A 27,981-nucleotide genomic window follows, 5' to 3' on the forward strand; every position below is an offset into this window, starting at 1 on the left:
CTGTAGCTTCTATTCTATGCGCCTTATAATGCGGTGCGCCCTAAAACAGTTTTAAAAGAGGCCATTCACTGAAGATGCGTTTTATAATCTGGTGCGCCTTATAGTGCTGAAAATGCAGTTCTGGAAATAGCTCAAAAGCACAAATCTAAGAAAATTGAACAAAATGCCACCTATCGTTCCCAATCACAGCACAGGCACCAGGATGAAGCAGAGAGATCTCTAATTGGGGGAGGAGCAGGAGGCTATGCCCGTCCTTCTGCGTGGTCGCAGGCCAATCAGAGAGAACGAGAGCGAGATAGGCAACTCCTTCAGGAGGCGTTGTCCGTCTATTTGGCCTCTGCACCATCATCCTCTTATCGCCACCGCGGGTCAGCCTCCTTGGCTTCTGCAGGTCAAGCCAATCAACCTCAGCTCATTTTTCTTGGCGACTGGCGAGGCGCCACGGCAACAGCTTACTGAAGCATACAAATATCGTCACGCGTCTAGAGATACTCACCTTGTAATTTGCTTTCATATGATCACACAGGCCTGCCTTATTATGATGACTTTCCAATGGAGATGCCGGTGGACTATGCAGATGATTATACCCTGGACGCAAGACTTGCATCTAAAAGCAGGCAACTGCCTCTCCAAAATAAGGTCTCTCAGGTTTACAGCTCCCAGTCAGGAAACAATGGTGAGGAAACAACAACGCACATTTCCGCGCTCGTACGTTACAACATTCGCATGAGATCTTTGTGCATCGCTGTGAATTTCTCCTTTTTGTATGCTTTGTTAGATGGCTTGCTGCAAAAAATGTCAGGCGTCCTACAAAGGTACGGAGTCGACCCTAAAGAGCTCAGCCAAGAGCAGCTCTACAAGTTAGCCCTCATACTACAGCTGCTGCAAGCCCAAGACAAGGCACAAGGTATCTGATGCTATATAAATACACAGGACAAAAGTATTGGACATTACATTAGGTTTTGAACTGACATCCACACACGCACACACACGCACACACACACACACACATATATATATATATATATATATATATATATATTTCAAAGGTTATATCCCTGAAAAAAAGTGTTGAAAATGAATGCTCAAGATACCTGAAATTACACTTGTCGTTTTTGTTTTTTTTTCCTCGACACAGATCCAAATGAGAAAGACCTTGTCACTCTCAAGGAGGTAGGTCATCATCTTTCTAATTAAGGGGTTCTCAGTGAACACGGTTACATGAGTTAGTACTGCTTTACTCAGTTTGGTATAGTCACTGTACCTAAAACGGTAGCATAGATAGAACTGAATCTCTCAGAATAGATGAACTGGTTTCGATTAGGTGCTCAGGCATCGAGTGCTCTAATTTGTCCAGTTGCAAAAGTCCAAGCTAGAAACTGTCCCCTTGCTGCTCTCAACTCTGATGAAGTTCTCCCGTCTGTCCTAAATAGATGCAGATGATTCAAACAGAGACCGCGCCTGGGAAGCAGGAGAAGCTTGCTTCTGTCCCCATTGCGCCTGGCGCCCCTCGGGCTCCCCAACCTGTGTCAGCTGTGATCACACCTATGACAACAAGCACAGAGCCCCCTCCGTCTGCCTCCCAAACCCCACAGGTGGCTCCTGGCCAAGCAAGTTTGGAGAAGGAGGGGATACCTCAAGTTGAAGCCACGGGGTCTAAAGAGGAATATGGCTACATTGTCACCAATCAGAGGTCAGTATAAGACCCAAACTCAACATCTATTGTGGTGGTTTTCAAACAGTTTACACCCAGTAGCACCTCAGGTGTCCACGCCTTCACGATTAACACCGAATTACTAAAACGCGACAAAGTCACGAGTCAACATACCGCAATTAATGTTGTGGGTAATTCAATAATTGTCGCAGTTTGTTGCAGTTTTTATGTCATTCATCTTTATTCTGAATGTACATGAGTGACTTTAAATCTAATGTTGACTTCAAATCTTGTCATGTCATGTCTAATTCGCTATCATGGTAGAGGCATTTTTTTTAAACGAACAAAGATGTATGGGGGGAAGTTTTTTATACACAGAAAGAGGGGAGAATCATGCACGTTTTTTAATTGTGTAGACAAGGTGTTAAATTGTGCTCCAAATGAACATAAAAAAAGCTTCTCTTTCCCAGCCCTCTGAGTTTGTATGACGGCGTGAAGCTTTTGGAGCTTCTGGCTGAGAAAATCCATCTGACGATCAGCAGCTTCATCAATATAAGGTTTGCATTCAAGTTTACGGCAAAGAAAATGCTCGTTGGAACCTTTGTTTATGTCTGTGTGTTTTGTGCCACTAGCGTGGTGGGACCGGCGTTGACATTTCGCCTTCGTCAGAATGAGCACAATTTGACAGCTGCAGAGGTGGCAGCTAAAGCCGGTGAGACTTGGAAAACAAATATACACATGCGCCTTTGCGCCCACGCAACTTGTATTTTCTCACATTCAAAGACGATCTCACCAAGCTGTCTTTTTTTCCGCCGCTGACACACTTGTTTTGTTTCCTACTATAGTGTCTGAAAAGAACTTCTTGGAGTCAGAGACAGGTCTGAAGATTGTACAGTCTGGTGTGGGAGAGGTACAGGATATACCGTCATTCACAAAATATAAGACACACTTTTTTTTCCTCAAAAAATGAAGGCCAAAAGGATGGGTGGAAAATTTTAATTACCGAAATAGGACGAACTAGAGGATGGACGTCAGTTGGCTCGTGGTAGCGGATGGTGTTGCTACGGCATTATTTTCAAGAAAAGAAGCGAGCAGACTGAACCAAAGTCTGAGTCCAATCTTTTTCACACACGGGAATATTCTTATACCAGAGAGGATCCTGTCAAGGTTATAATTTCTCCAGCTGATTCAATCAAGATTGCACCGGTGAGAGAACACGGAAACGTTTTCTATAGTCTTGTTGCGTAATTGCCTCTTCGACTACGAGGCTGAGCGGCTCGTTTTTTTGTGCCGGACTTTATTATAAAAAGGAAAACACAGCTTGACGTGTTTGTTCAAGACAAAAATACGAGAACGGTTGTACGCGCGGATGTCAGCAGGTGGGGCTGAGAAATACAACGAAGGGCATCCTTCCTCGTTCTGATCTTGAGAATGAATGAATGAGAATCTCTTCATAAATGCACATCAAAATTTCTGACAAAAACTGTCAGACTTTTTGTTTCAAGATACATCGTGTAATTGTGGCAGAACAAAAGATCAATGTACAAAAACAAAAAAAGTTGAACAAATGCAATGGTAACCATTTCCCTTTTGCTGTATTTGGGAGGAATGGTGCCGTTTTCTTTGGTCAGTCACCGAATAATTTGAAAATAACATTAAAATATATCATTGCCCAACCTGTCTGAAGCAGACTGGCTCAAATGTGGATCATTCTCCAGTTTAGTTTGTCAAAGAGCTTTGTAAGTGTCTGTCTTGTTAACGTTAGCTGTACATGCCGTCGCAATTAGGTGCTTTACATTTATGAGGTAGGCTAAACTTAAGCAAGCGCCTTAGAAAGAATGCATGTCCCTCTACCTTTCCTTTGAGGCATTTTTTTTTTAAAGAATAATTAACTATTTATTGGACTCACATGCTTTCAAGCATAATGTGTGAGATGAAAAATTCAATTAATGTTATTTAAAAACATAATTAATGAATTGGTCACAGTTAATCAGTTAATTCGACATTTTTTACGTTTTTCTGTCTGGTACATTCTTTTTTTTCCATGGCCAATTTGCATGCCTGAGTGAGTGACAGCACAGCTTTGCTGAGCACCATTTCACTTGTTTCCATGGTGCTTTGTCTCTTCTCCCCCACTGCGGCGCCCAGCTCCAAGGTGCTATGACAACAGGTGTCATTAACCTATTCCCCTGTTCCCACTGACTGCCTGCATGAGTCATCAGCAGTGATTTTTTTTCCTCTCAAATAATGGATTTTCAACAAAAGACCATTTTAGTATGAATGTCAGGTCGGTGTGCAAGCACAGCAGTGTGGGAGGAAGTGATGTTATAAAATTGCATTTATGTACTGTATATAAGCTGAATGCATGAAATGTGTGTGTTTTTTTTTTTTTTTTTCCAGAGGACAAATGCACAGGGTCTCCCTCAGGTAACCAGGGTTTCCCAGGGATCCAGTGGGACGGTCATCACGCTGGTTTCCATGGCGGTGGTAGGAGGAGTGTTGGTACTGGCTGTGGCCTTTGCCTGCCTCAGACACTATGCTCACCAAGTGGCCAATGGCAAACTTGGTCTGGGGCCAGAGGGAGGTGCCGAAACACACTTTGATTATCAGGTAAGTCCTCCGTTACGCTTGATTTACTTTCCGACACTTGTTTACACCATTGCTTACTTCAAAGATATACATTTTCTCAACGCGTTGCATCAAATACTTTATATTGGAAAGCATCTCATTGTACAAGTCAACACATCAATATTCTGCGTGGGAATTATTACTCGAAATGCTGTCTTCATAGTGCATTAAATGTTACACTGCATATATTGTTTTGTTACTAAAATGTATAGTCCTCTAGATAAATGGTTCTCAAATGGAGGTACAGGTACCCCTGGGGGTACTTGAAAGAACTCCATGGGTTACTCGAGATTTTAAATAAAACAAGCAAACATGCAAAAACCCTTTGATAATAATTATTGCATTAATTAATAATCAAGAAGATATACGTTCATCAGACAAATTTAATGCTCAGGAGTTTATTCAATTTCATTATTTTAAAAAAGAAGATTTTCCCCCATACTAGAATGGTTCGACCCAAGTTGTTATGTGCCACCTCTCGTTACCTGTCAAATTAATTATTTATTTTTGTGAACAGATAGCTACTATGATCCCAAAAGTTCAATATTTTTCTGTGGATAAATATTTATTTATAATTATTTCATTTTGCGATATAAATATTTATTATTAATTAAGTTATGATTCATTTTTGTGAACAGCTCTCTACTGTAACCCCAAAAGAGGACACTTTGATATATTTTCTGTGGACTAATATTCATTTATTATTATTTCTGACGCTTTTTGTTGAAAATTTTTTGTGGTTAAATAGTTATTAATAAATAATTTAATGACTTATTTTTCTGACCAGATCTCTACTGAAACCCCGAAAAGGATGCTTTATGTTTAATATATTTCTACATCTCTATTTTTAAAACTCTTTTAACGCATTGATTCACATTTTTTTGAGTTCAATTTTAAAATAGTTCCACAAATTGACACCTTGAACGGATACACACATTTGCTTTACCGGTGGCCAAAAAAAAATATTACAAACATACAGATAAGCCGCACTGAAGTAAAAGCCACAGGGCTCAAACAATGAAAAAAACTGTTCCGGCTTATAGTAAAAAAAAAATGCAGTATTTGCCAATCATTTGTTCAGCTGTTTTGTGGGTTTCATCAAATCTAATGTAATGCTTGTTATTGCTGTGCCAGGAACAGTATATGTTTCTTTTCAAGTTAAGAGCAAATAAATTGGAACAACACCCTATTCGTTCTACGATCATGATTTGTCCTACTGATGAGGCGTACGAGTAGTACATACATATCCTATCTATCAAATGAATGATTTTCCATCACTTTTCAGTATTCATACGCATTTCATATCACTAGTCCACCTCTCTTTCGTCTCTATCGCACATTCAGGAGCTATGTCGACAGCACATGGCATCCAAATCATCTCTGTGCCGCCAGGACTGCGTGGGCGGCGCGAGCGGCGGCACGACGGGTTCCGCCGCCAGCGCCGGCGGTCGACGGGGTACCGACACATCCCGCGTGAGCAGCGTTTCTTCCCAATTCAGTGACGGACCCCAGCACAGCCCGTCCTCCACCCACAGCTCCACTCCATCCTGGAGCGAGGAGCCTGCCCAGTCAAATATGGACATCTCCACCGGTCACATGATTCTGGTGCGCGCGCAAAAACCGAGGCAAAAGCAGACGTCTCCTGCCTTGCCAAACGGCGTCTTTACGTCCCGCATCTTTGCGTCAGGCCTATATGGAGGACCACCTTCGTAACAAGGATCGCCTTCAGAAAGAGTGGGAGGCCCTTTGCTCGTACCAGGCTGACCCCAGTTCCGTGGCTGCAGCGCAAACTCCCAGCAACATGGCCAAAAACAGACAAGCCCAATCGCTTCCATGTAAGTTCGTCCATGTTGGTTTTACCCAGCGCAACGTCACGCGTGTGACCCGATCGGGCCATACAAGCATCAGTGGTCTATCTGCTTATTTGAGCGGTCTCCATTTTCTGCTCTCAGATGATCACTCGCGTGTGAAGCTGAAAAGGGAGCAGAACCCCAGAAAACAAGATTACATCAATGCCAGCTTTATTGTAAGTCTTAGCTCTCTATCGTGCTTACATTCGGTCTTTTATATATGGCAATTACCGTATTTTCTCACTGAAGTCTTTCTTTTAAATTTATACAAATGGTTTTATTGAGCCAGGTCACTTGGAGAGAGTTTTTCCCTTATGCGGCCCACAAACTCAAATGAATTTGACATCCCTGATTCAAACAATCTTTCAATGTAGTAAAAAAAAAAAAAAAAAAATTCCCCACAGTTTTTTCCACAAATCATCTTTATTCTTAATTTCTGATTGTCTGCAAATAGAGTTTGGCTGATTCATCTGATTGATTTGTCAACATTCCCTTTAGCTCAGTTCTGTCGAGTGGATGCATTACGCAAGCCCGACCACTACTGTATCTTCTATTCTATGCGCCTTATAATGCGGTGTTTCCTACATATGAATAAAGTTTTAAACTACGGCATTCACTGATGCACCTTATAATCTGGTGCCCCTTATGGTACGGAAAATACGGTACATATTTTTGTATGTTTAATATTTTTTTATTGGTTTTACATTTTCAAAATGTATTAGTTTACTTTGTAATGAAATACAGTCATTACTACATAAACTCACCTTTGTGAAAATACAATCTGCTATTGTCTCAAGTAACGCCTGCCTTCTTCTTCCAATAGTTTGATCATGACCCTCGCCAGCCAGCGTATATCGCCACTCAGGGACCTCTGCCTCACACAGTGGCAGATTTTTGGCAGGTTTGTACGTTTTTCTATACAGTGCTTTAAGTGTGAAAAAAAAAACAAGTGCTGGCACTCCCCAAATATTGCCAGGAAAATTAGGCTGTGGATAATAGCAGGTCGTCAAGTTAATTCATTAATAAATAAATATACAGTAATAATAGATCATGGGTAATAAATTCATAAATAAACTCTCATTAGTGTCTCACTGCCAACACCGAAGACGTACTTTAATGTTGCTCATTGATGAAATTGAGATTTTCTTGTTGTTGTTATCATACTTCAGATGGTTTGGGAGAACGGCTGCACGGTGATCGTGATGATGTCCGCTCTGGCGGAGGATGGACAGAAACAGAGCGAACGATATTGGCCTGATGAGGGATCCTCTCTCTACCACATCTATGAGGTAATTTTTTTTTTTTTTTTATGTTTTATAAATCTGCACAGCATATTTTATAATTAAAACAATAAACAAGAACATGTTACATTCCGTGGCACAGTGGTTAGCACATCCGCCTCACAGTTCAGGGACCCGTGTTCAAATCCACCTTGCTCCAGGCCTTCTTGTGTGGAGTTTGCATGCTCTCCCCAGCCCATGTGGATTCTCTTTGGGTTTCTCCCACACTCTAAAAACATGCACGGCAGGCGAATAGGACACACTAATTTGTCCTTAGGTGTGATTGGGTGCGTGGACGGTTGCTTGTCACTGTGTGCCTTGTGATTGGCTGGCAAACAGTTCAGGCTGTCCCCAGCCTACTGCCTGAAGTCAGCTGGGATAGGCACCAGCAGGCCTGCAATCCTTGTGAGGATAAGCGGCTCTAGAAAATGCAGGTATCAGAATATAAAATAAGATATATTTAAATTAAAATTAAGTAAAATATATTTTCAAAAATATAAAATATTTATATAAAGAAAATATGAATATCTAAAAATACATAAAATAAAATCTTTTATATTGTATATTATTATATCATGAAAACATTTAAAAATAATTAAATAATTAATTAATTTAAAATGACATTTCACTCTGGTGACATACTATGGTAGTGTCTCATTAATCAGAAAAATAGGTACACCTGCACACTCAAGGGAGATGAAATTCTGTTTTGAAGTTTGATCAGCTTCTGCCTCTCTCTTCTACCCTGTATAGGTGAACTTGGTGTCAGAGCATATCTGGTGCAAGGACTTCCTGGTGCGTAGCTTCTACTTGAAGAATGTCCAGAGCCAGGAGACCAGGACCTTAACGCAGTTTCACCTGCTGAGCTGGCCGGCCGACGGAATCCCCACCTCGACGCGGCCCCTGCTTGACTTCCGCAGGTGTGAATGTCACATATAGTGTGTCGAAAGCACTGCTTTGTAATTACACTATTTTATTTAACCCCCCACCCCCCCCAAGGAAAGAGAAAAACTTTTGCACCCTGCCGTCTCTCCGCACTGACGAGAAGTAAGATTATTAGCCATAAAAATTGTATAACCGTACCTAAAATCGTTACCTTTTCAACAGTGATGAAAGAAAAAAGCAATAGGAATCAATTCTCAACAAATGTTAAATTTAATTTTTACAAAGGTTACCAAAAGGTTGGGCAAACATTTTGACTTGAGGGCAGCAAAACTTTCTAAAATTTGACAAAAGGGCCGGAACAGATGGATTCGAATCCAAATCCCTTAGCTGTGAGGTGGACATGCTAACCACTACGCTACCAAAATATTAAATCGATTAATAATAATAAATGTAAATGGATCTGTAGCATTCAACATTTTCACCTGAAGAACATTTAATAAAACAGCCCGCTTTTTTTTCAAGTTAATCTTTCATTTAGATTTAGAAAGAAAATATTGTTGACAGCAACCTAAAAAAACGCCCTGGCCGCAGAGCTTTGACTACGAGAGCGCCTTTGCACCACCTGGCGTCGCGGACGTGCACTTACATTTCTCAAAATCAAAGCCTGTTGGTGGTCAACCACCGCCCCCTCGCATCGTGCCCTTTATTAGAATGACTGCTTCTCTGTGTCATGGCACACATCTTGCCCCCTCCCATTTTTTGTGTGGCGTCCACCCATTGCTCCTTCTCTCTCTCCCTCTGTCCCAGTGCACGTCTCCATGTGCACGTTTGTACTCGAACATCTCCCAGTGTCATTTTTGCGGTTTGCAGCTAGTACTCTGGCTCCAGTTGCATAGTCACAAAAATGAGCATTGGCAGGTGTGACTGGCTACTGCAAGAGGGACAGTGAATCCGGGGCTTCCCGACATTTTTTCTCTCATATGTCATCTTGTCATCCTTGACTGCATTATTCATTTCATTCCTCTCATTGCTTTGCCTTCTAATTGCTTTTCATTTATGCATAATTCGATGTATGCGGTCATAAATCTCACTTCACTCTCCTACAATTTGTCCTTTGAGTAATGCGCTTCTGTGATGACTGTTTTATTGCTCTATTTTCTTCTTTTATTTCCTCTCTTTGGTATTTTCAGGAAGGTGAATAAATGCTACAAGGGTCGCTCCTGCCCTATTATTGTTCACTGCAGGTAGGAAATCACAATAATGTCTATAGGTTTGAAATGAGATCCACTTGTTTTGACCACTGTTGCCAGAGATGGGCACCTCGTCAGTACTGACAGGCTGTCCGTCAGCGCTGACGGACGCCGGTTTTGCCGACGGACCGACGAGAGACGACGGTTCAATTCACCACTTGACATTCACAGCTATAGCACCTGCTGACTTTACTGGAGATTTATTTATAGTTGCTCCCTTTCTTAGTCCTGATTTCAGGTTTCTTGCTGATAAGAGCATTCTGGGAATGCAGAACAAATTTGCCTTCTTTCTCTGATTGGCTCTTGGCCAGGAAATGCAAGATAGAATTTTTTTTAATTCCCCAATTAAAGGCGTTTTTTATACATTCAAAAATCAGCAATACATTGTTTTACTTGTACTGTATGTGACAGATGAAATTTTAGAGAAATGTTAGTGAACCCGTCTATTATACAGTTGTAGGGCAGGTTGTTATAAATGAGAACAGACACCAATTTACTGTCATGTAAAACATAATGCCATCTAGTGGACTGCATTTCTCAAATGTGGGATAATAAACATGATGGTGTATAATAGGCTAGGGTTAAACCCCTTGGCTAGCTTTCTTTTCATGTCACACTACACACGTTAACTTTAAGTGTAAGTACTAAAACAGAAAAAAAGAGTTGGTGTGAGTGCAGACAGAAGTGGTCCAGCGCCTGACAAATAACGGATCAGAAAAAAGTCAAATGTCCCCCTCTAGTGGAGGTGGAAGGTTGAACAAAAATATGACGGACGGACGATTACAACTTCATCTGGTTTAAAAAAAAATGACGGATCAACGATGATGCTAAGGAGGCGGGGCTCTGACGAATAACAAATGTCGGACCGGCAAAAAAAAATGCAAGTTGCCCACCTCTGACTCTTTCTCATTTTAAGATTGGCATAATAGATTCTTCAGTTTAGCACTTGTAAAACTGGACTTTGATAGAAAATGGATGTTAGTGAAAGATAAATGGATTTATAGTGGAAAAAAATGTGGGTGTCCTTTGTATTCTGACTTTTGTTTTGCTGGGCCCCAACCACAGTGATGGGACTGGCAGGACTGGCACATACATCCTCATTGACATGGTGTTGAATCGCATGGCCAAAGGTGAGTCAGCTTTGCTTCTGCTTATATGCACAGCCACATATTTTTGTGACATTACAGATTTTTACAGACCTTAAAAAATGTTTACAGTGGCCACTAGCAGAATAACGACGAAAACTTAACCTACCAAGGTGTCAGTCAGGACCATTACGTGAAAAAGGCAGATGATATACTTAATATTAATCATTTGAAACAAGCGTTTCTGCTCAGGCATAGTTGCTGAACGTTTGTATTTTTTTTATTCTGGAACTATGGATGCTCTTCATAAGGTGCACCGGATTACAAAGCACACCATCAGCTTTTGAGAAAATGATGAAGGCTTTTACGTGCGCCTGATAGTGCGGAAAATACGTTACACCCGCAAGAATAACCATTCGGCCAATCCCGTCTTTAGGAGTCAAGGAGATCGACATTGCCGCCACCCTGGAACACATTAGAGACCAGCGACCCGGCCTGGTCAGCACCAAGGTAGCGATCCATTTGCAGATAAATGCATCCAACTGCTCTGCTGTTTCTCTCCTCACTTTTCGCATCTCCCACTCAGGACCAGTTTGAATTTGCACTGACAGCCGTTGCTGAGGAGGTGAATGCCATCTTGAAAGCCATGCCGCAGTGAACGGCCGCACCAAGTGACGCACGCCCACCCCAAAATAATACCAGACAGCAGATTCACTCGAATCAAGCAGTCGTGTACACAGGAACTTTAATCACCTGCAGTATTGAATCGAATAATAAAACATTTTATCATCAAATATTTTAATGATTTTTTTTTCTGCATTTTCGCCATATATGAATCTGTATCATTATGGACGTTTAAAAGGCAGAAGACTACATATACAGTGCCTGTGTGACTTCTGTATTTCCGTGGACCAGAATACTGTATGGGACTGTCTTGTCGGTGTCAATTTGAAGATGTTTTTATTGTGAGACTTCACAATGATTGTCTACATTCCTGTGTTCTTCTGTGACAGGTTATCCGCTTAAAAAAGTGCAAATTGCCATCATGCTCTAGGTCAGAGGTGTCCAAAGCTGCTCATCAAAGGCCGCTATCCTGCATGTTTTGGATGTTTCCATCTTCCAACACACCAGATTCAAATGATTAGCTCATCAGCAGGAGCTTGCAAATGATACTAACTGTCACATGTGTTTGAGGGAGAAACCTAAAAAACATGCAGGACAGCAAGTCCTTGAGAACTGAACATCGGTGTCAAAGTCCAGTCCTTGAGGGCCGGTATTCTGCATGTTTTCAATCCTTCTCTCTCAAACACACGATTCAAATTATTAGGATACATTTAAAGCTCCTGCAGCGCTTGCTGATGGGCTAATTGTTTGAATCAGGTGTGTTGGAGGACAGAAATGCAGGATTGCTGCCCTTGAGGACCGAACTTTGACACCTGTGCTCTAGGTCATCCTCAGTGTAAATTGTTTATTTTCTGTGCTGATCTGTGATTACTGTAAATAACTCCTCCTGATGATTGTATTTATTTCATGTAGCAGGCAGATAAAACAGCTATAAAAATGTATTTTTGACTTCAATGAATAAATTTGTGATGTGATGCAGCAAAAAAAAAAAAGACTCTTTCTTTTAAGACTGAAGGGCTCAATTTTCACACTAAGCGCAAGTTCAGGTAGTTTGTCAGACGCATCTGAGTCAGTGCAGCATGATGCATTGTAAAAGGATGTCTTGCGCCATTGAGGGCGTAAACACAGCCAAAGAATCAACATGTCATAATTATTTTATTAATAGTTCAATATATATATATATATATATATATATATATATATATATATATATATATATATATATATATATATATATATATATATATAGACTAGTTTTTTAAAAAAAAAGGCTTGGTAGCACTAATTAATGATATACACAAAGCCGTATATATTTTTATTTATTTTTTTACTGGGAAAGGATTCTTTAAACTTGTACTCCACGAATGAAAATGCAGATATGCTTGCAGCAAGCATGTACAGGTATACAGTGCAAAACACTCAACATTGTAAGGGAACATTTTATTTCCTTTCATTACACAACACCTTATATATTCAAACTTTTTTTTTCTTTCAAATTTCAAATCACTGTTAGAATTCTCTCAACTTGACCATTTCATCCTGTACATTATTGTTCTTCTAAAAGTGTCACAACTCTGCACAAACAAAACCGAAGAGATGATTCGGCCATTTTCCAGTCATTTCCGCCCAACATGGGGTGTGTGTGTGTGTGTGTGTCATTCACATACATTCATACAAAGCACATTTATGTAACAGTGTAAAAGTCATTCATCATGTAGAAGCCTTGTGCATCATCGCGGGATATACACTTTTGACCTATAAAAGGAGAAAAGAAATGTGTTTTAAGACCGAGCTACCTGGAGCGTTGACATCGAGCGCACTGCACACTTTACCGACGTAGTCACAGCGCAGCTGGGGGTACTCGGGTTAGGTGGTGAAGGCCTCAAAGTCTGAATCTGTAACGGCAAGCAACAGATTACAAAACATAAATCAACTATATGCAATACATGCAAAAAACACACTCTTTCGGGAAACAAAGGTTTGAAAAGTGATCACTTATATGCAGCAACTGCTGTTAGTTCATCATAGTTTTTGTAGCATTCTTTAAAACGTCAAATCTGTGTACAATATTTGTTATTTCAGAAACATGTTCAATATGAAATTGCTGAGGCTCAGGGTGCGACAACTGAGTGAATATTACCACACAAAACAACAAATCAAATATTCCAACTTCTCTTTTGGCTCAAACCTTTATTTTTGATTACATTTTAAACAATCTGCAGTGTCAATGACAAGAAAACAGACAAATACAAAAAGGAACTACCAATATATTTTAGTAATTTGGCTTCCTTTTATTGCAACAATTCTTCACTGGTCATATTTATACTCTGGCAACTTTCAATAAATAAAGTGAGCAATAGCAAATACTTCTCATGTGTTGAAATTCTCAACTTTGGAATAAAGCTTCTCTGTGTAGGCTTTTTTATCAGAAGTTTTGGCACATTTGTCATGTTCAGGTCAGTTTGTGCATCTATAATTAAAAGTTTGCACCAACAAGACACCATTTTAAACATTTCAATCCCAGCTGGGGATTACATTCACTTGTGTTATTGATGTATCAACAGCTGCTTCAACTTGTGTGCATTTAGTGTGTGAAGATAATATTTACATGCAACTTGCAAAGGCACAGGGGGCCAACCACATACTGTTGAAGCTGATTAGTTAGACGTGCATTAACAGAGAATGTCCGCTTTTGGATGACGATGCTTCACGTTGGGCTGGGCTCAGTGTGACACATTTCGAAAATGTTCCCTTTGAAAAAGATTGAGTGAGGTCAACTACTATGACACCCGCTTTCTACTGATTGAAAAACACGTACAAAAACCACCCAAAGAAGCTGGCACAAAGTCAAATCATGTTATTGCCATGTTGAATATTTGGCACGTCCACACTCACGAGCAATCATTTTTGTTTTCGCACTATAAGGCACAGTTTTCAGTTTGGGGGGAAGAAAAAATAAAATGACTTAATCGCCAGGTAAATTCTTTGATTTTTACCTCTGCATTTCAGTTATCAATGTACATGTTTCAATATTGAAGCAATTTATATGGGGACAAGACACAAAAAAAGGTGAGTTTTTGTAAAAGAAGTGTGATTTTATCAAATAAACGAAAGAATATATTTTAGGGGTGTGGGTTGCAATTTGATTCCAAAAAACTGTTCATGTTTAATTGAATCATGATAATATTGTTTTAAGTTCTTGATTCATCTCGGCATCAATCAAAGCAAGGGTGTCAAACCCCACCCGCAGGGAGTAAAATCTATTTCCAAGTAGGCTGGACCAATACAATCATGGTGTAAATTTATAACTTTAAAAACAACAACTTCAAATTTATTATTCTTTTTTAATACTGTTCAAAATCAAACAAGTTTAACATCACTATTAATCTTAAAATATTAGCATTAATATTCATCATAAAACATCTCAAGTTTCTCATTCATTAAACAATTCAGCTCATTTTCATACTTCCCAAAATCATCTCGTGGGCCGGATTAAACCCATTTGCGGGCCAGAACCGGCCCGCAGACCACACATTTGCCCCTCGATCTCAAGTGTCTTTTCATGTAATCAAAGGCATTTCTGACTGTCTATTAATCAAGTTTGACTGACTTATCTGATTGTTTTGTTAGTGGATGCATAACATAACCCCATCCACTACTGTAGCTTCTATTCCATGCGTCTTATAATGTGGTGCGCTCCATATATCAAAACAGTTTTAAAATAGGCCATTCACTGAAGGTGCACCTTATAATCTGCTGTGCTTTATAGTGCGGAAAATACTGTACTTGCATGCAAGGCCCCAGGCCTATTAAAAATGAATAAGGTCAGCCTTTATTCAATGTAAATGCTAAGGCAACTCAATTAGAGGCATGCTGCATTATTAACACACAACGCACACGAACTTCTTTTTCTTCTTCATATGACTGTTAGGACTTTGCACGACAGGTTCTTGCGCCACTACATCACAGGGCCTCGAATCCTTTTCCAGAAATACACTGTCGCAAGCACCTACGCTTGGATGTTTTGTCTTAACAACCTGGCTTCCTCTGAGCTCATCACCAATAACAGGTCTGACCCCGCCCCCGGCACCTGATATGAAGTCGGGCGCGGCCGTTCTCTGCTGGGCTTCCATTTCTGACAAGCTGCACGCCAGCGCCATCTGCAGATCTTCGTCGTCCTCGTCGTCTTGCCCGTTTGCAGGCACCCCCTCGTAATGGTAGAGCGGGGCGGCGCTGAATGAGCGCTGCGTACCGGCGGAATACGGGCTGGACCAGCTTTTCCCGCTTTCCGGATGTAATCGGTTTTGGATGGAGGGCTTTGGAGGTGATTGATGAGGCTGGCCCTCTCGTCGACTCAGCTCCAGCGCCAGGGCCATTTCATCCTGAACACCTAGGAGAGAGAGAAAAAAAAAAAAAAAAACAGCTCATGAACTTCTACCTATACAACCAATAATCATTTTCATCAACAAAATGTGAACGATCCAGCTTACCATTAATTAGCACAGTCTTTAACACACCATCTTCTTCGATCTCTGTTCTTTCCTGCCCGTTCTCTTTAATCCTAAAATACAGAATGCATATCAAAATATTACTGCAAGAGCGTTGTGTTCTTATGCGCATGTGTGCTGCTGCTGCTGCTAAAAAAAACATCTTAAATGAAATTTGATATAAAATAATAGAGCAGTTACATGCACTCACAATTAAAAAAAATAATAGTAGTAGTAGTAGTAGTAGACTATAAGCCACACTTTTTTCTCATGATTTGAGCCCTGCGGCTTTGTGTGGTCCAGTGCGACTTATCTGTGTTTTTTTTTTCTGGATTTTTTTTTTTTGGTAGCCACTAGGAGAAAATCCTCCTGTAAAGCAAATGTGTGCATCCTTTCAATGTGTCAATTATGAAAAAGAACCGAAAAGATGTGAATAATATCTTGTATAAAGGTTTGTGACTGCAGCTTATCGTCTGAGACAAACTTTTGCTGTTGCGGTTTATATACAGGTGTGGCTTATAGTCCTGAAAATACACTGGTTGTATCCACTCGCTTAAAATCATACTCAACCTTAGTATATCATAAATAAAAAATACAATGAAATCAATGTTAATGTATTTTGGTGGAGGGGTTGACTACTTATGAAATAATCCATTTTATAGTGACCACCCTTTACAGTACAAAGGGCAAAAAACACAATAATGGCCAAAAGAGAGACACAAACAGTGGATTTGAAGTTATTGTGAAGATAAATATCAATTTCTAGAAACTGCACTTATATAAAGTAGTGCAAAGGAGGGGTAATGCTTTGCACAGAAGTAAATGTGTAATTTTGAAAGTGTCACAAACAAACAGAAGACGCTAACCTCCTGGTGGTTGTGCGTTTTCCGTTAATTATGCGGGTGGAAGTAGACACAGATTTAAAACTGCCACCTCCCATGCTTCCCATGTCTTGAAAACCCCCCATGGATGAAAAAGATGAAAATTCAGCTGCAGGAGAAGAGACACAAATGCCATAAAGAGATCATTATTCTTTTTGGCAGTTTTTATGTAATATGTATGATTGCATGTGTCATCACGTATCGAGAGTTTACCTGCAGCTGAAGGGAACGAGAAAAACCGGCTCGGCCCCAGGCGGCTGGATGAACCCCCGAATGATGACAAGTCGTCTAATGGAAAGCAGACACAAACTGTCAGGGTTGTTGTTGTTGTTGTTTTGCTAAAAAGAACAATAAATTATCAAACCACCAAACTCTACTGAACCTAACCATCTCGAAAAGTAAACAACGCAATGCTAAAGGGCATTGATCAGTTTTTTTGTTGTTGTTGCTTGATTACATATCTTGTCAAAGCAAATGGTTAAACCATGAAGAGCTCTAGAACTCTTTAATGCTGCAAGAGGATAATTACTGTATGAGTAGCGAACAGCAACGCTAGTGCATACTTGATATGAACTATTGTAGGGGCATTTTTTGGTGTGAATTGTTGAAGCTAGCTCATCCAGTGCCATTATTGATGTTACCGTGTTTCTTCTAGTACAAGTCGACCTCGCTTATGTGAATGTATAATAATATACTGCTGTTATGCGACATTATAATAGTTATGTAAATCAGTTGGATTGCATTATACATTTTCTGTACTTTGTGTATTTATTTTTTCATCCTGTTCAGAGAAGAGTTTTAGTTAGTTCTTGTCCTTAGAGCAGTGCTTCGCAAACAGTGGAGCGGGGCCCCCCTGGGGGGGGCGCGAGTGATGCCATGAAAAAGCTTTGTTTTTGTCATGTGACGTGTATTTGCAATAAAACAAGAATTCTTATCCTTTTTGTTTTGTTTTGTTTCAGGCATTTTGATGCACTTGGTTATTTTTTTCTGTTTTACGCTAAGCTGTAACCCGCATGCACGATGTAAAAAAAAAAATTAATAGTTATTGAAAGTTGATTTTTATTGCTTTTTTTTTTGTTAATTTTAAAACGGATACAGCTTTAGGTATACTTGTAAAATTTTTAACGAAAATGTGTGTGGGGGGGGGCTGAAATTTTCATCTTTCCTCGGGGGCGCTTGGCAAAAAATAACTGAGAAGTATTGCCTTAGAGAAATGAAACACATTTTTGTTGAACCTGAATACAGGCATTCAATCTTGCTGTGCATGATTTACCAAAGAAGCTAGCGAAAGGATCCTGGCCACCAAAAAACTCCCTGAAAACCTCATCTGGGCTGCGGAATGTGAAGGGGAATCCAGTGAAATCCGAAGAGAAGTCTGGGTTGGAAGACCCTAGAGGGGGGGGCAAATAAATAAAATGTGAATATAAAACATGGGTGTGAAGCAAAACAAAAAAGAAGGAAGGAGAGCAGATGCGATGGAGTGAACAGGTCTGTTTTGTTTTTGTTTTTTTACCTGCGTGTCTTATTCCATCACTTCCATATCTGTCATAGGCATTCCGTTTGCTCTCTGTGCAAAAAAAACAAACAGCAATAACAACAAAAAAACATCAATTATCAGTGAAGACTTCACTAAACATTAGATCCAATATTGCAAAACAGATGTGACATGTCAACATGTACTACAACTTACGGTCAGAGAGAACTTCATATGCCTCGGCGAGTTCTTTAAACTTCTGTTCTGCTTCCTCTTTGTTGTCTGGATTTTTGTCAGGATGCCATTTGAGTGCCAATTTTCTGTAGCTGGGTTCATGGAACAACATAGAGACAAATGTGGGCATTGCGACACCAAAAGAAACCTGCACAATTTATTCACCAACAGCATAATTAGACGTGCCATCCATTAGCCCTGCTGGATGACTGTAACATTTTGAAGGACAGCAATACTCACGCCTTCTTGATGTCATCCTGAGAGGCCGTTTTTGATACTCCCAAGATCTTGTAGTAATCCACCATGGCGCCTCCTGGAAAGAAAATTGACCGGCATACAGTCCAATGTCAGATTAACTATGGTAGGCAAAAGTCATACAAAGGAGATATTAAGTCATTCATTTGGCAGATAAATTAATGCAGTAGTTTGCACTGCATGTTTGGAACCACGTGAGTAAAAAGAGGTGTGACAAAAAAAGAGGGAAGGGACTGAATTTAGGAAGGCTGAAAAGCAGGTTGCAATGAAGACGGTATGGAGGCAAGAACACAAAAATAAAAAGTCAATCCAAGGTAAAGGTCAGGAAGCAAACGATGCAGGCCAATGCAAATGTAATTAGTACTTGCTTGGGCTGGGTTTGAAAATATCATTTTGAATCGATTTTTAGGTTAGGATTTTCTTGATTTTTTTGATGAATCACTAAACCATAAATCGAGCTGCAGCACGCATAAAACGAATAATTATGAAACCTTTGTATACCTTTCAAAACTAATCGCTAATTGCACCACAAGGTGGCACTAACGAGTAAATAGGATGGGTGTGTGAAACGCTATAAACATCACGTAGAAGAGTTGACGCAAGTCGAAACAAAAAGTTCCGACGAGGGCTGTGTTAAAAAAATAAATAAAAATCCTACAGTGTGAGATGAGAATGTATGATACATTTACACTTACTTACATTTTGTAATGATTTATATATTGCCATTTGTCATATTGTACATGATGAGAGATCATTTAGATTTGAAGATATATGATGAACAAAAAAAGAAAGTGAGTATGTTTTATACACTGTTTATTATTTTTTTCTTTCTTATGGATAAGACTTGAGCTTGGATGCTGAACCTCGTGAGGGAAAGACTGCGGTATTGGCAGGTGTGACATCAGCCCCGTTGGCGTCAAACTTCACATTTATTATTCTCGCAGATACAAAAAAAAGAACAAAAACTCTCTGCGTAGTAGCAGAACGAATGGAACGCCGTACACGTGCAAACACATTCTCTGGGTATTTTCATGCAATATAGAAACCAGCATCCTTTTGAGACAACGTAATAGCTATCTATAACACTGACATCTGCATAAAAATAAATATCGACGCAATACCTCAAATACTGTACATTGGAAGTTGAGCTATCATTTGCCTATTTTAGCCCCACAGGCTCTCATGCCATCTTGCTAGTGGACGGCCACAAGTGGTGGCTCTTGTGGGGGGGTTGAGGGGCTTTCCAAATTGACGCAAAAGCCCTGCATGCAATGGGGCCCCTCGGGAACGGCACTAAGTGTATTTCGACAGCGTTGACATCTCACTTAAAGCCGTACTTTTGGCCTCGATGCTTCCTTTCGATGCCTTGTGTGTTTGGTGACACACACGGACAAAAATGATAGACGAATTAGTGGTGTGAGGGTGTAATCTGACCTACCTTGTGAGTCTGACAGAAGATGAAGCGCTTGTTCACAGTGATCGTCGTGTTTCGAGAACTGTTTCTTCTTCGCGGTATGTGTCTCGCCACAGCGGACAGCGATCGTCTCTGCGATCCACTCCACCGATCTCAAAAACTTGTGTTTCTCCGGCCCCGCGATCCTCCTTGTTCAATATTACGTCATAATCAGCTGAGAGAAGAAATAGAGCGTCCAGAACATGCCTGACTTTTCGAGACGTCATTAGACACGCCCCTAAAGGCTGCGTTCAAGTTACTGGTAAATTTTGGTCTCAATTGCTTATTGAAAACGGTCGTGTGTTTTTATTGGTTGAAAATTTTCATCAAATACAAAAATATTTAAATTCAAAATTAGATTAAATTTGAACTGTGGGGTGAGGGGGAAAATAGGAGCCTGTATACAGCCTCACAATCCACCCTGTCAACAGAGGTCCCAAAATATCCCATTTTTGACCTGCGCCCTCAACGCAACATAAATCTTAACTACTAGCTGTGACAGAGGGATAAATTTGAACTCACGCTAGAAAACTGTGGCAACGGGGAAATATTTGTTCTAACGGTGGAAAATAACTTTAGTTAAACACAATTCGTATCTCCAATTGGAAGATAAGTTTAATGACATCACTCATCAAGAGCGGTCTCTTTTTTGTGCACCAATCGTTCGTTGTATACATGCTGGGCAACGCAATAAAAACATTCGATTCTTTTCACCCATAAAAAATGTAGCCTTATAAAATCAGAATTAGATCGTTGATTTGCGGACAATGTTGAAGCAAAAAAAAAAGGATTTTAAACGGTGTTGAGAAACAAAGTTGCCAGTTCCGTATGCTTTTCAGCAGATGGTGCTGTTTTTCTACTTAAGAAAATAGTTCGTTAGACAAATGGTAGTCCGTGGCCGATTATCGTTTCGTTAGATGACTCAGTAAAGTACAATAAACTGTGTCCAATATGCCCCCCCCCCACACACACACACACAAATATTTGCTTCTCCAGATCTCTAAATTAACACATAATAGATGAGTTTATCTTTCTTTCACGTTGACAAACTAACAATATGAAATGCTTGCCTATGCATCTTCTGTTAAAACAAACGTGTTCTGAATTAAGAAATATACACTTTGCACCAGCAAGCTTGCGACCCTTGTGAGGATAAGCCGGTATAGAACATGGATGGAAAAAAGTTCCAATAAATAAATGAATAAATAACAGTAATTAATGTAGTGACTTTGGCTCCAACCCAAAAAGATCTGATTCAAATAAACTTTCCCTCCTGCCACTGAAAACCAAAAATACATCAAAGCTGTTTGTTTGCGTTTGGCAAGTAGAACATGTCATAATTTCCTGAATCCTGAGTAGCCATACTCAGTACTCCTCGCCATCTTCATCCTCATCCCCAGTGCCATCAGAACCAATCTCTTCATAGTCCTTTTCGAGGACCGCCATGTCCTCCCTGGCCTCCGAGAACTCTCCTTCCTCCATTCCCTCTCCCACGTACCAGTGCACAAAGGCCCTCTTGGCATACATCAGATCAAACTTGTGGTCCAGGCGGGCCCAGGCCTCAGCGAAGGCCGTGCTGTTACTTAGCATGCACACGGCCCGCTGCACCTTGGCCAGATCTCCCCCGGGAACCACTGTGGGAGTCTGCCAGTTGATGCCCACTTTGAAGCCAGTGGGGCACCAGTCCACAAACTGAATGGTGCGTTTGGTCTTGATAGCGGCGATGGCAGAGTTGACGTCTTTGGGCGCCACATCACCGACAAACAAAAGCAAACAGCAAGCCATGTACTTGCCATGACGAGGATCGCATTTGACCATCTGGTTGGCCGGCTCAAAGCAAGCGTTGGTGATGTCGGCCACACTAAGTTGTTCGTGGTAGGCCTTCTCTGCAGAGATGAACGGCGCATATGCTGCCAGTGGGAAGTGGATTCGAGGGAAAGGCACCAAGTTGGTCTGGAACTCCGTCAGGTCGACATTCAGGGCCCCGTCGAAGCGAAGAGACGCTGTGATCGATGACACGATCTGACTGATAAGGCGGTTGAGGTTGGTGTAAGAGGGACGTTCAATGTCAAGGTTCCTGCGGCAGATGTCATAGATGGCTTCGTTGTCCACCATGAAGGCGCAGTCAAAGTGCTCAAGCGTGCCGTGTGTGGTCAGAATGGAATTGTAGGGCTCGACCACTGCTGTGGACACCCGAGGAGCTGGGTAGATTGCAAATTCAATTTTTAATTTCTTCCCGTAATCAACCGAAAGTCTTTCCATGAGCAGGGAGGTGAAACCAGATCCGGTGCCACCCCCGAATGAGTGAAAGATAAGGAATCCTTGCAAGCCAGTGCATTGATCTGCCTGAAAAAGGAGCGATGCTTTCTTTAATCAGCCTGAACCAACATTACATTTAAAAGTTACCAATCAGGCAGAGTGGAGCTGCATAATACATTATTGTGAACTTTTTTTTTCTTTTTACTTGACATGCTCTCTAAAACCACTCATTTTGACAACACACTAATTGTATGAAAGTTCTTGTGTCTTTCTTATACTCACTAGTTTGCGAGTCCTGTCCAGCACCAGGTCAATTATATCCTTGCCAATGGTGTAGTGACCACGGGCATAGTTATTGGCAGCATCCTCTTTTCCCGTGAGCATCTGCTCTGGGAGAAACAGCTGCCGGTACGTTCCTGTTCGAACCTCATCTATGGAAAAGTCAAACAATATTCCATTTTCAGTCCAAGTGACTTGGTTCCTCCCTTCTACTGAGGCGGTTTCTTGTCATGTGAAAAAATGTTCCGCTTTTTTTTCTGGTTCTTAGCAAAAATGAATTTGTCACTCGAATAAATGGTCCGTACAATGGCTGCCATGTTATAAAGCGCATTTTGTGAAGGTTAGAGGTTACTCACCAATGACAGTTGGCTCCAGATCAACAAAGAGGGCCCTTGGAACATGCTTCCCAGTTACAATCTCACTAAAGAAAGAACTAAATGAGTCATCTCCTCCAATAGTCTTATCAGATGGCATCCGTCCGTCTGGCTGGATGCCATGCTCCAGGCAGTAAAGCTCCCAGCATGTATTGCCCATATGGACTCCAGCTTGGCCGATGTGCACAGAGATACATTCACGCTGAATAGAAGGTGAAAATATGACATCATAATGTGCCTGCTCAAGTGACATGAAATAAAACAACAAAGAAGTTAAAATATTCTAATGCTTAGCTAAGTTAAGCGGTAGAGACTGGATGGACATTGAAGGACACAAATCAAGTGTGTTCAGAAGTTAACATAACCACCTGTTAAACTAGCCATCCCAACTCAGTCAGCAAATATCAAGAACTAACAACAAAGCACTAACTATTGCATCACTTTTTGTGGCAATACTTTATTTTCCAATATATTGATGTTACAGTGGTAGTAGGAGCACTATAATGCAAATACTTAAATGGACATTTAACCATTACAAATAAAACGTTAGCTTTCTTTTGAAGAAGCTTCTCTCAAATGAACATGAGATATAGTTCCACTGTAGCGTAGCTTTATGCATTTTAATTTACAATGATCTTCGTTGTAGCTATATGAAGGGTAGATTAGATTGTGTGCAAACGTCACATTTTGTGCTTCTCCGGCACGTGTGTAGCCTATCCTTAATTTATCTATTATCTAGTGACGCCCCTGCTGGCTGCACTATTTAAACGCTCGCTCCCATTTTCGGTCTACTAGATAACGTTAGCAAACATACTGCTAGCAATGAACTAGAAAAGGCACGGGCAAGTCTTATTAGCAAGATGGCATCAGCTCAGGTCAGGTTGTTAATCCCTGTGGCGCGGACAGAAAACGGAAACCCCACACAACGCAAGCTTCCAAATGACGTCATCGGATAATGCGATCACTCACCATCTTGTCTGCTTGTATTTTATTTTGTGAGATGCAGTACTGCACTGGGCAGCACGCTGCAGGCTTCAGAGACAAATTTGCAAAAGTGCCGAGGAAGGACAATCGGCGGTTCGCTCTGCAGGTGGAGCAGGAACCTGCAGGCTGATTCAAGCAGCATCTGCAATGCTCAGTTGAGTAGAGAAAAAAAAAAAAAGTGAAGGAGTCCAAGATGTTAGACCTGACATTCGGATTCAAGTATTTGTCCTTTAAGATTTCTCACAATGCTTTACATTCAACTATCCACACGTGTCATTTAAACGTTTTATGGATAGCTGTAGAAGCATGGGTACGTTAAAGTAGTTCCATCAGCCCGCAGCAGGTGGCACTCTTGGTACAAAGTGGAAACGGGCGAAAACTAACGGGCCGTCAAGTTCCTATAACTTTTTTTTTTTTTTTACTTGCAAATAACTTATAATTGGTATTTCAGACCGGAGTAAATGAATCAAGATTAATGAGGGGTGCCAAGTAAGTGCTGAAAATAAAAACCAACACACTGCAGTGAATTTTAACTCTTTATTGACAGCAAAGACCACCAAAAGGCTTGAAGACCAGGTGCACGTCACTGCAAAATTTTTGGAACATGTTACTGCCAAGACAGCAAACACACTCTTTAGTACTCCTCTCCTTCTTCATCGTCTTCACCAATGCTGTCTGTGCCAACTTCTTCATAGTCCTTTTCAAGGGCTGCCATATCTTCTCTGGCCTCCGAGAACTCTCCTTCCTCCATTCCCTCTCCCACATACCAGTGCACAAAGGCCCTCTTGGCATACATCAGATCAAACTTGTGGTCCAGGCGAGCCCAGGCCTCAGCGATGGCTGTTGTGTTGCTCAGCATGCACACAGCCCGCTGCACCTTGGCCAGATCTCCTCCAGGAACCACGGTGGGTGGCTGGTAGTTGATGCCCACCTTGAAGCCAGTGGGACACCAGTCCACAAACTGGATGGTGCGTTTGGTCTTGATGGCAGCAATGGCGGAGTTGACGTCCTTCGGCACCACATCACCACGATACAGCAAACAGCAGGCCATGTACTTGCCATGGCGGGGATCGCATTTGACCATCTGGTTGGCTGGCTCGAAACAGGCGTTTGTGATGTCAGCTACAGACAGCTGTTCGTGGTAGGCCTTCTCTGCTGAGATTACCGGGGCATAGGTGGCCAGAGGGAAGTGGATGCGAGGGTAGGGCACCAAGTTGGTCTGGAACTCCGTCAGGTCGACATTCAGGGCTCCGTCGAAGCGAAGAGAGGCTGTGATTGAAGACACAATCTGGCCAATCAGCCTGTTCAGGTTAGTGTAGGTTGGCCTTTCAATGTCAAGGTTCCTGCGGCAGATGTCATAGATGGCTTCATTGTCCACCATGAAGGCGCAGTCGGAATGCTCAAGGGTGGTGTGCGTGGTCAGAATGGAATTGTAGGGCTCTACCACTGCTGTGGACACCTGAGGGGCTGGGTAAACTGCAAATTCAAGCTTTGACTTTTTTCCATAATCAACTGACAATCTCTCCATGAGGAGAGATGTGAAACCAGAGCCGGTGCCACCTCCAAAGGAATGAAAGATGAGGAATCCTTGCAAGCCAGTGCATTGATCAGCCTTAAAAAAAAAAAAAGTTTATTTTAAATCATGCCTCACCCCAAACTGTCACCCACTTTTCAATGAATAGCATAACTTAAAATCAACACTCCAGCTGTCCAAGGCGCTTACCAGCTTGCGAGTCCTGTCCAGAACAAGGTCAATGATCTCCTTGCCAATGGTGTAGTGCCCACGGGCATAGTTGTTAGCAGCATCTTCCTTTCCTGTGATTAATTGTTCAGGATGGAATAGCTGACGATATGTACCAGTGCGCACCTCATCTGTCGAAAACAGGAGAAAATTTGATCAATTAAGTTATTCAAGAAAGAGTAAATCTCCAAAACATTTAAAAATAACAAAATCTGTCTGTTACCTACCAATGACAGTGGGCTCCAGATCAACAAAGATCGCCCTAGGTACATGTTTCCCAGCTCCGGTCTCACTGAAGAATGTATTGAATGAGTCATCACCTCCACCAATTGTCTTGTCAGAGGGCATCTGTCCATCTGGCTGGATGCCATGTTCCAAGCAATAAAGCTCCCAACAGGCATTGCCCATTTGGGCTCCGGCTTGGCCGACATGCATGGAGATACATTCACGCTGGATGGATGAGAAGATGCAAACTATTAAAAAGGTATTTTGATTAAAAGGCACAGGAAACATCTGCTTCACCACAAGTAACCACAACGACATAAAAGCCTAAGAAAACTACTTGAGCCAAAACGCATATTTATTTTCATAAAACATCCTTCAAGTGTAAAAAGTGTTAAAGAATATTTCTATTGAAAGTCAGGAAACATGTCCACGTAACAGCCTCCCACCCCCTTATTTGCGGCCTCTCCCTTCCCCCAATTCTTTCCAGCTGCCATAGTGCTGCGTAATGGTTGAGAGGCCTCCCTCCTCCCCCTATGAAAAAAACCCGCCCAAAGGCTGAAAAATGGCGGCTAAAGCGGTGAAGAAAAAAAATGGCGGACACGAAACTTGTGACTAGCGGCCACTCCTTCCCCCCATTTTCTTCTCTTTCGTTGACCGCGGCAACAAACTGTTCATTAATCTCAAACGGATGACTTCCAAAAAGTTTAAAATTACTTTTGAACCACGATCATGGAGACTGAAAAAGTCGACGAAATGTAGTAAAATGTTTTAATTTGACAAAGTTAACACATTTAGAGTCGCAAACTAACGCAATCACTTCAGATTGACTTGAACATCATTGAAAGTTCACAAACAATTTTGAAAAGTTGTCACTCGTTAATAGGGTGGCTACGGCCGCCTTCGAGAGGAACGTTACTTTCTGTCCCGCTAACCGAACTTAACTCCGACTAGCGCGACACAAGAAAAGTTAACTCAAACTCGTTCCCATGATGAGAGGAGAGAAAAAGTGACAATCAAATTTTAAGATGACGTTATCAGGCCACGCGGTTACTCACCATTTTGTCTGCTTGTCCTTTGAACAACGTCGAGGATTCAGAGACAAGGCAAAGTGAGGGGGAGACGGGAAGTAGGGGTTTTTATAGACACCGGAAGTGAAGGGGGCGGTTCGCATGAGACTTCAAACTGCAGCGCTCTTTCTCATTGGTAGAAAAGGGGGGCAAAAGGAAGAAAAAAAACGGAAGTCGCCAACGTTCGACGTTATCTGATTCAAAAAAACTGAGAGGGTAATGAAAATGAAAAACATATTAAACAAACAGCCTGTATTCTTAAAGATTCATATCATATATTTGTTTGTCATTTAATCTTCTCCGTAATCCTTTTGTTATTCTCCATTTTATAATTGATGTGCACATTCTTTTTGGTATTTTTCTGACTTTTTGAATTGTTTAACAAACTCTTTCATGAGATAAACGTTTGAAAATTCAACGGTCACATGCCAACATACATCAACCCATATGACCAACATCGATTCTATAAATAATTAAAATAAATAAGTTCTTTGTTAACTGTAAAAGTGATGATGCAAGAAAATTAGTCACATGTCAGACGTCTTCAGGGTTATGTGAGACCATTGTTAGGCTCGCTTCTAAACTCCCTCCTTCAATATATGCTGCCTGCAAGCTTTGACCCATTTTCTATTGTTAAACACACAAACACAGTGGGGAGGTGAAAATCTGCTGGACCTGTTGATCATCTGGAAATGAGACTCCATGTTCAGTCAGCTTTGTAGTTGTAAGAGGAGGTAAGCATTGTTTTATACACTTTATTTGAGTTATTTTGTTTTTTTTGCAAACTCTCTTGTGATTCTATTTTATTTTTTAGGCCCAGCAAGGTGGTTTAGTGGACGGACAAGTTAACAAACACATTTTCAAACACATTCACCAATATTTGTTTGAAAAAACACATCATGTAGAAAACTTGCAAAAGGTTTATTGTAACCACATACATTTTAATGCATGACAAAGAGGTGGGATCTTTAAATGGATAGCCCATGTATTTAGTCATTTCAGCTGTAAAATG

General features: G+C 41.1%; 4 protein-coding genes across 7 annotated transcripts in view; 1 reads left to right on the forward strand and 3 right to left on the reverse strand.

Moving 5' to 3' along the window:
- The window catches only part of ptprna (protein tyrosine phosphatase receptor type Na), a 19,500-nt gene extending 7,259 nt beyond the window's left edge, over positions 1-12,241 (forward strand). The window contains exons 6-24 of one of the 3 annotated variants that reach the window (XM_088414869.1): positions 190-391; positions 527-676; positions 779-907; positions 1,139-1,173; positions 1,434-1,693; positions 2,125-2,211; positions 2,287-2,366; positions 2,500-2,564; positions 4,055-4,264; positions 5,627-5,887; positions 5,970-6,117; positions 6,235-6,308; positions 6,956-7,033; positions 7,302-7,421; positions 8,166-8,332; positions 9,488-9,541; positions 10,613-10,677; positions 11,069-11,142; positions 11,219-12,241. In XM_088414869.1, the coding sequence (XP_088270995.1) occupies positions 190-391; positions 527-676; positions 779-907; positions 1,139-1,173; positions 1,434-1,693; positions 2,125-2,211; positions 2,287-2,366; positions 2,500-2,564; positions 4,055-4,264; positions 5,627-5,887; positions 5,970-6,117; positions 6,235-6,308; positions 6,956-7,033; positions 7,302-7,421; positions 8,166-8,332; positions 9,488-9,541; positions 10,613-10,677; positions 11,069-11,142; positions 11,219-11,290 (2,331 nt within the window). In that variant the 3' untranslated portion in view covers positions 11,291-12,241. Of the gene's footprint in view, positions 1-189; positions 392-526; positions 677-778; positions 908-1,138; positions 1,174-1,433; positions 1,694-2,124; positions 2,212-2,286; positions 2,367-2,499; positions 2,565-4,054; positions 4,265-5,626; positions 5,888-5,969; positions 6,309-6,955; positions 7,034-7,301; positions 7,422-8,165; positions 8,333-9,487; positions 9,542-10,612; positions 10,678-11,068; positions 11,143-11,218 lie in introns of all 3 variants that reach the window. The other 2 variants (XM_088414870.1, XM_088414868.1) reach the window with 2 other exon arrangements.
- A 440-nt stretch (positions 12,242-12,681) lies between these two features.
- Positions 12,682-20,275, reverse strand: dnajb2 (DnaJ heat shock protein family (Hsp40) member B2). Of its 2 annotated transcripts, none has more exons than XM_088414546.1 (11): positions 20,026-20,275; positions 18,573-18,645; positions 18,315-18,424; positions 18,138-18,191; positions 17,898-18,014; positions 16,838-16,912; positions 16,610-16,733; positions 15,747-15,817; positions 15,347-15,646; positions 13,093-13,151; positions 12,682-13,011 (listed from the first exon to the last, which is right to left on the reverse strand). In XM_088414546.1, exons 2-10 carry the CDS (start codon positions 18,635-18,637, stop codon positions 13,123-13,125), a joined length of 945 nt encoding a protein of 314 aa, XP_088270672.1. In that variant the 5' UTR covers positions 18,638-18,645; positions 20,026-20,275; the 3' UTR covers positions 12,682-13,011; positions 13,093-13,122. The 2 variants fall into 2 exon arrangements, with proteins under 2 accessions (XP_088270672.1, XP_088270671.1); XM_088414545.1 differs by having other exon boundaries at positions 13,089-13,151; positions 20,026-20,274.
- Positions 20,276-20,637: 362 nt separating this feature from the next.
- Positions 20,638-24,178, reverse strand: LOC148423932 (tubulin alpha chain-like). Its single transcript, XM_088414543.1, has 4 exons — positions 23,922-24,178; positions 22,935-23,154; positions 22,582-22,730; positions 20,638-22,386 (listed from the first exon to the last, which is right to left on the reverse strand). The coding sequence occupies exons 1-4, from the start codon at positions 23,922-23,924 to the stop codon at positions 21,406-21,408; spliced, it is 1,353 nt and encodes a 450-aa protein (XP_088270669.1). The 5' UTR covers positions 23,925-24,178; the 3' UTR covers positions 20,638-21,405.
- A 281-nt stretch (positions 24,179-24,459) lies between these two features.
- Positions 24,460-27,085, reverse strand: LOC148423933 (tubulin alpha chain). Its single transcript, XM_088414833.1, has 4 exons — positions 26,958-27,085; positions 25,905-26,127; positions 25,660-25,808; positions 24,460-25,548 (listed from the first exon to the last, which is right to left on the reverse strand). The coding sequence occupies exons 1-4, from the start codon at positions 26,958-26,960 to the stop codon at positions 24,571-24,573; spliced, it is 1,353 nt and encodes a 450-aa protein (XP_088270959.1). The 5' UTR covers positions 26,961-27,085; the 3' UTR covers positions 24,460-24,570.
- Between the last annotated feature and the right edge of the window lie 896 nt (positions 27,086-27,981).

This window comes from Hippichthys cyanospilos, chromosome 5, assembly GCF_059441005.1.
Source record: "Hippichthys cyanospilos isolate Australia breed blue-spotted pipefish chromosome 5, RoL_Hcya_1.0, whole genome shotgun sequence".
Classification (NCBI taxonomy): Eukaryota; Metazoa; Chordata; class Actinopteri; order Syngnathiformes; family Syngnathidae; genus Hippichthys; species Hippichthys cyanospilos.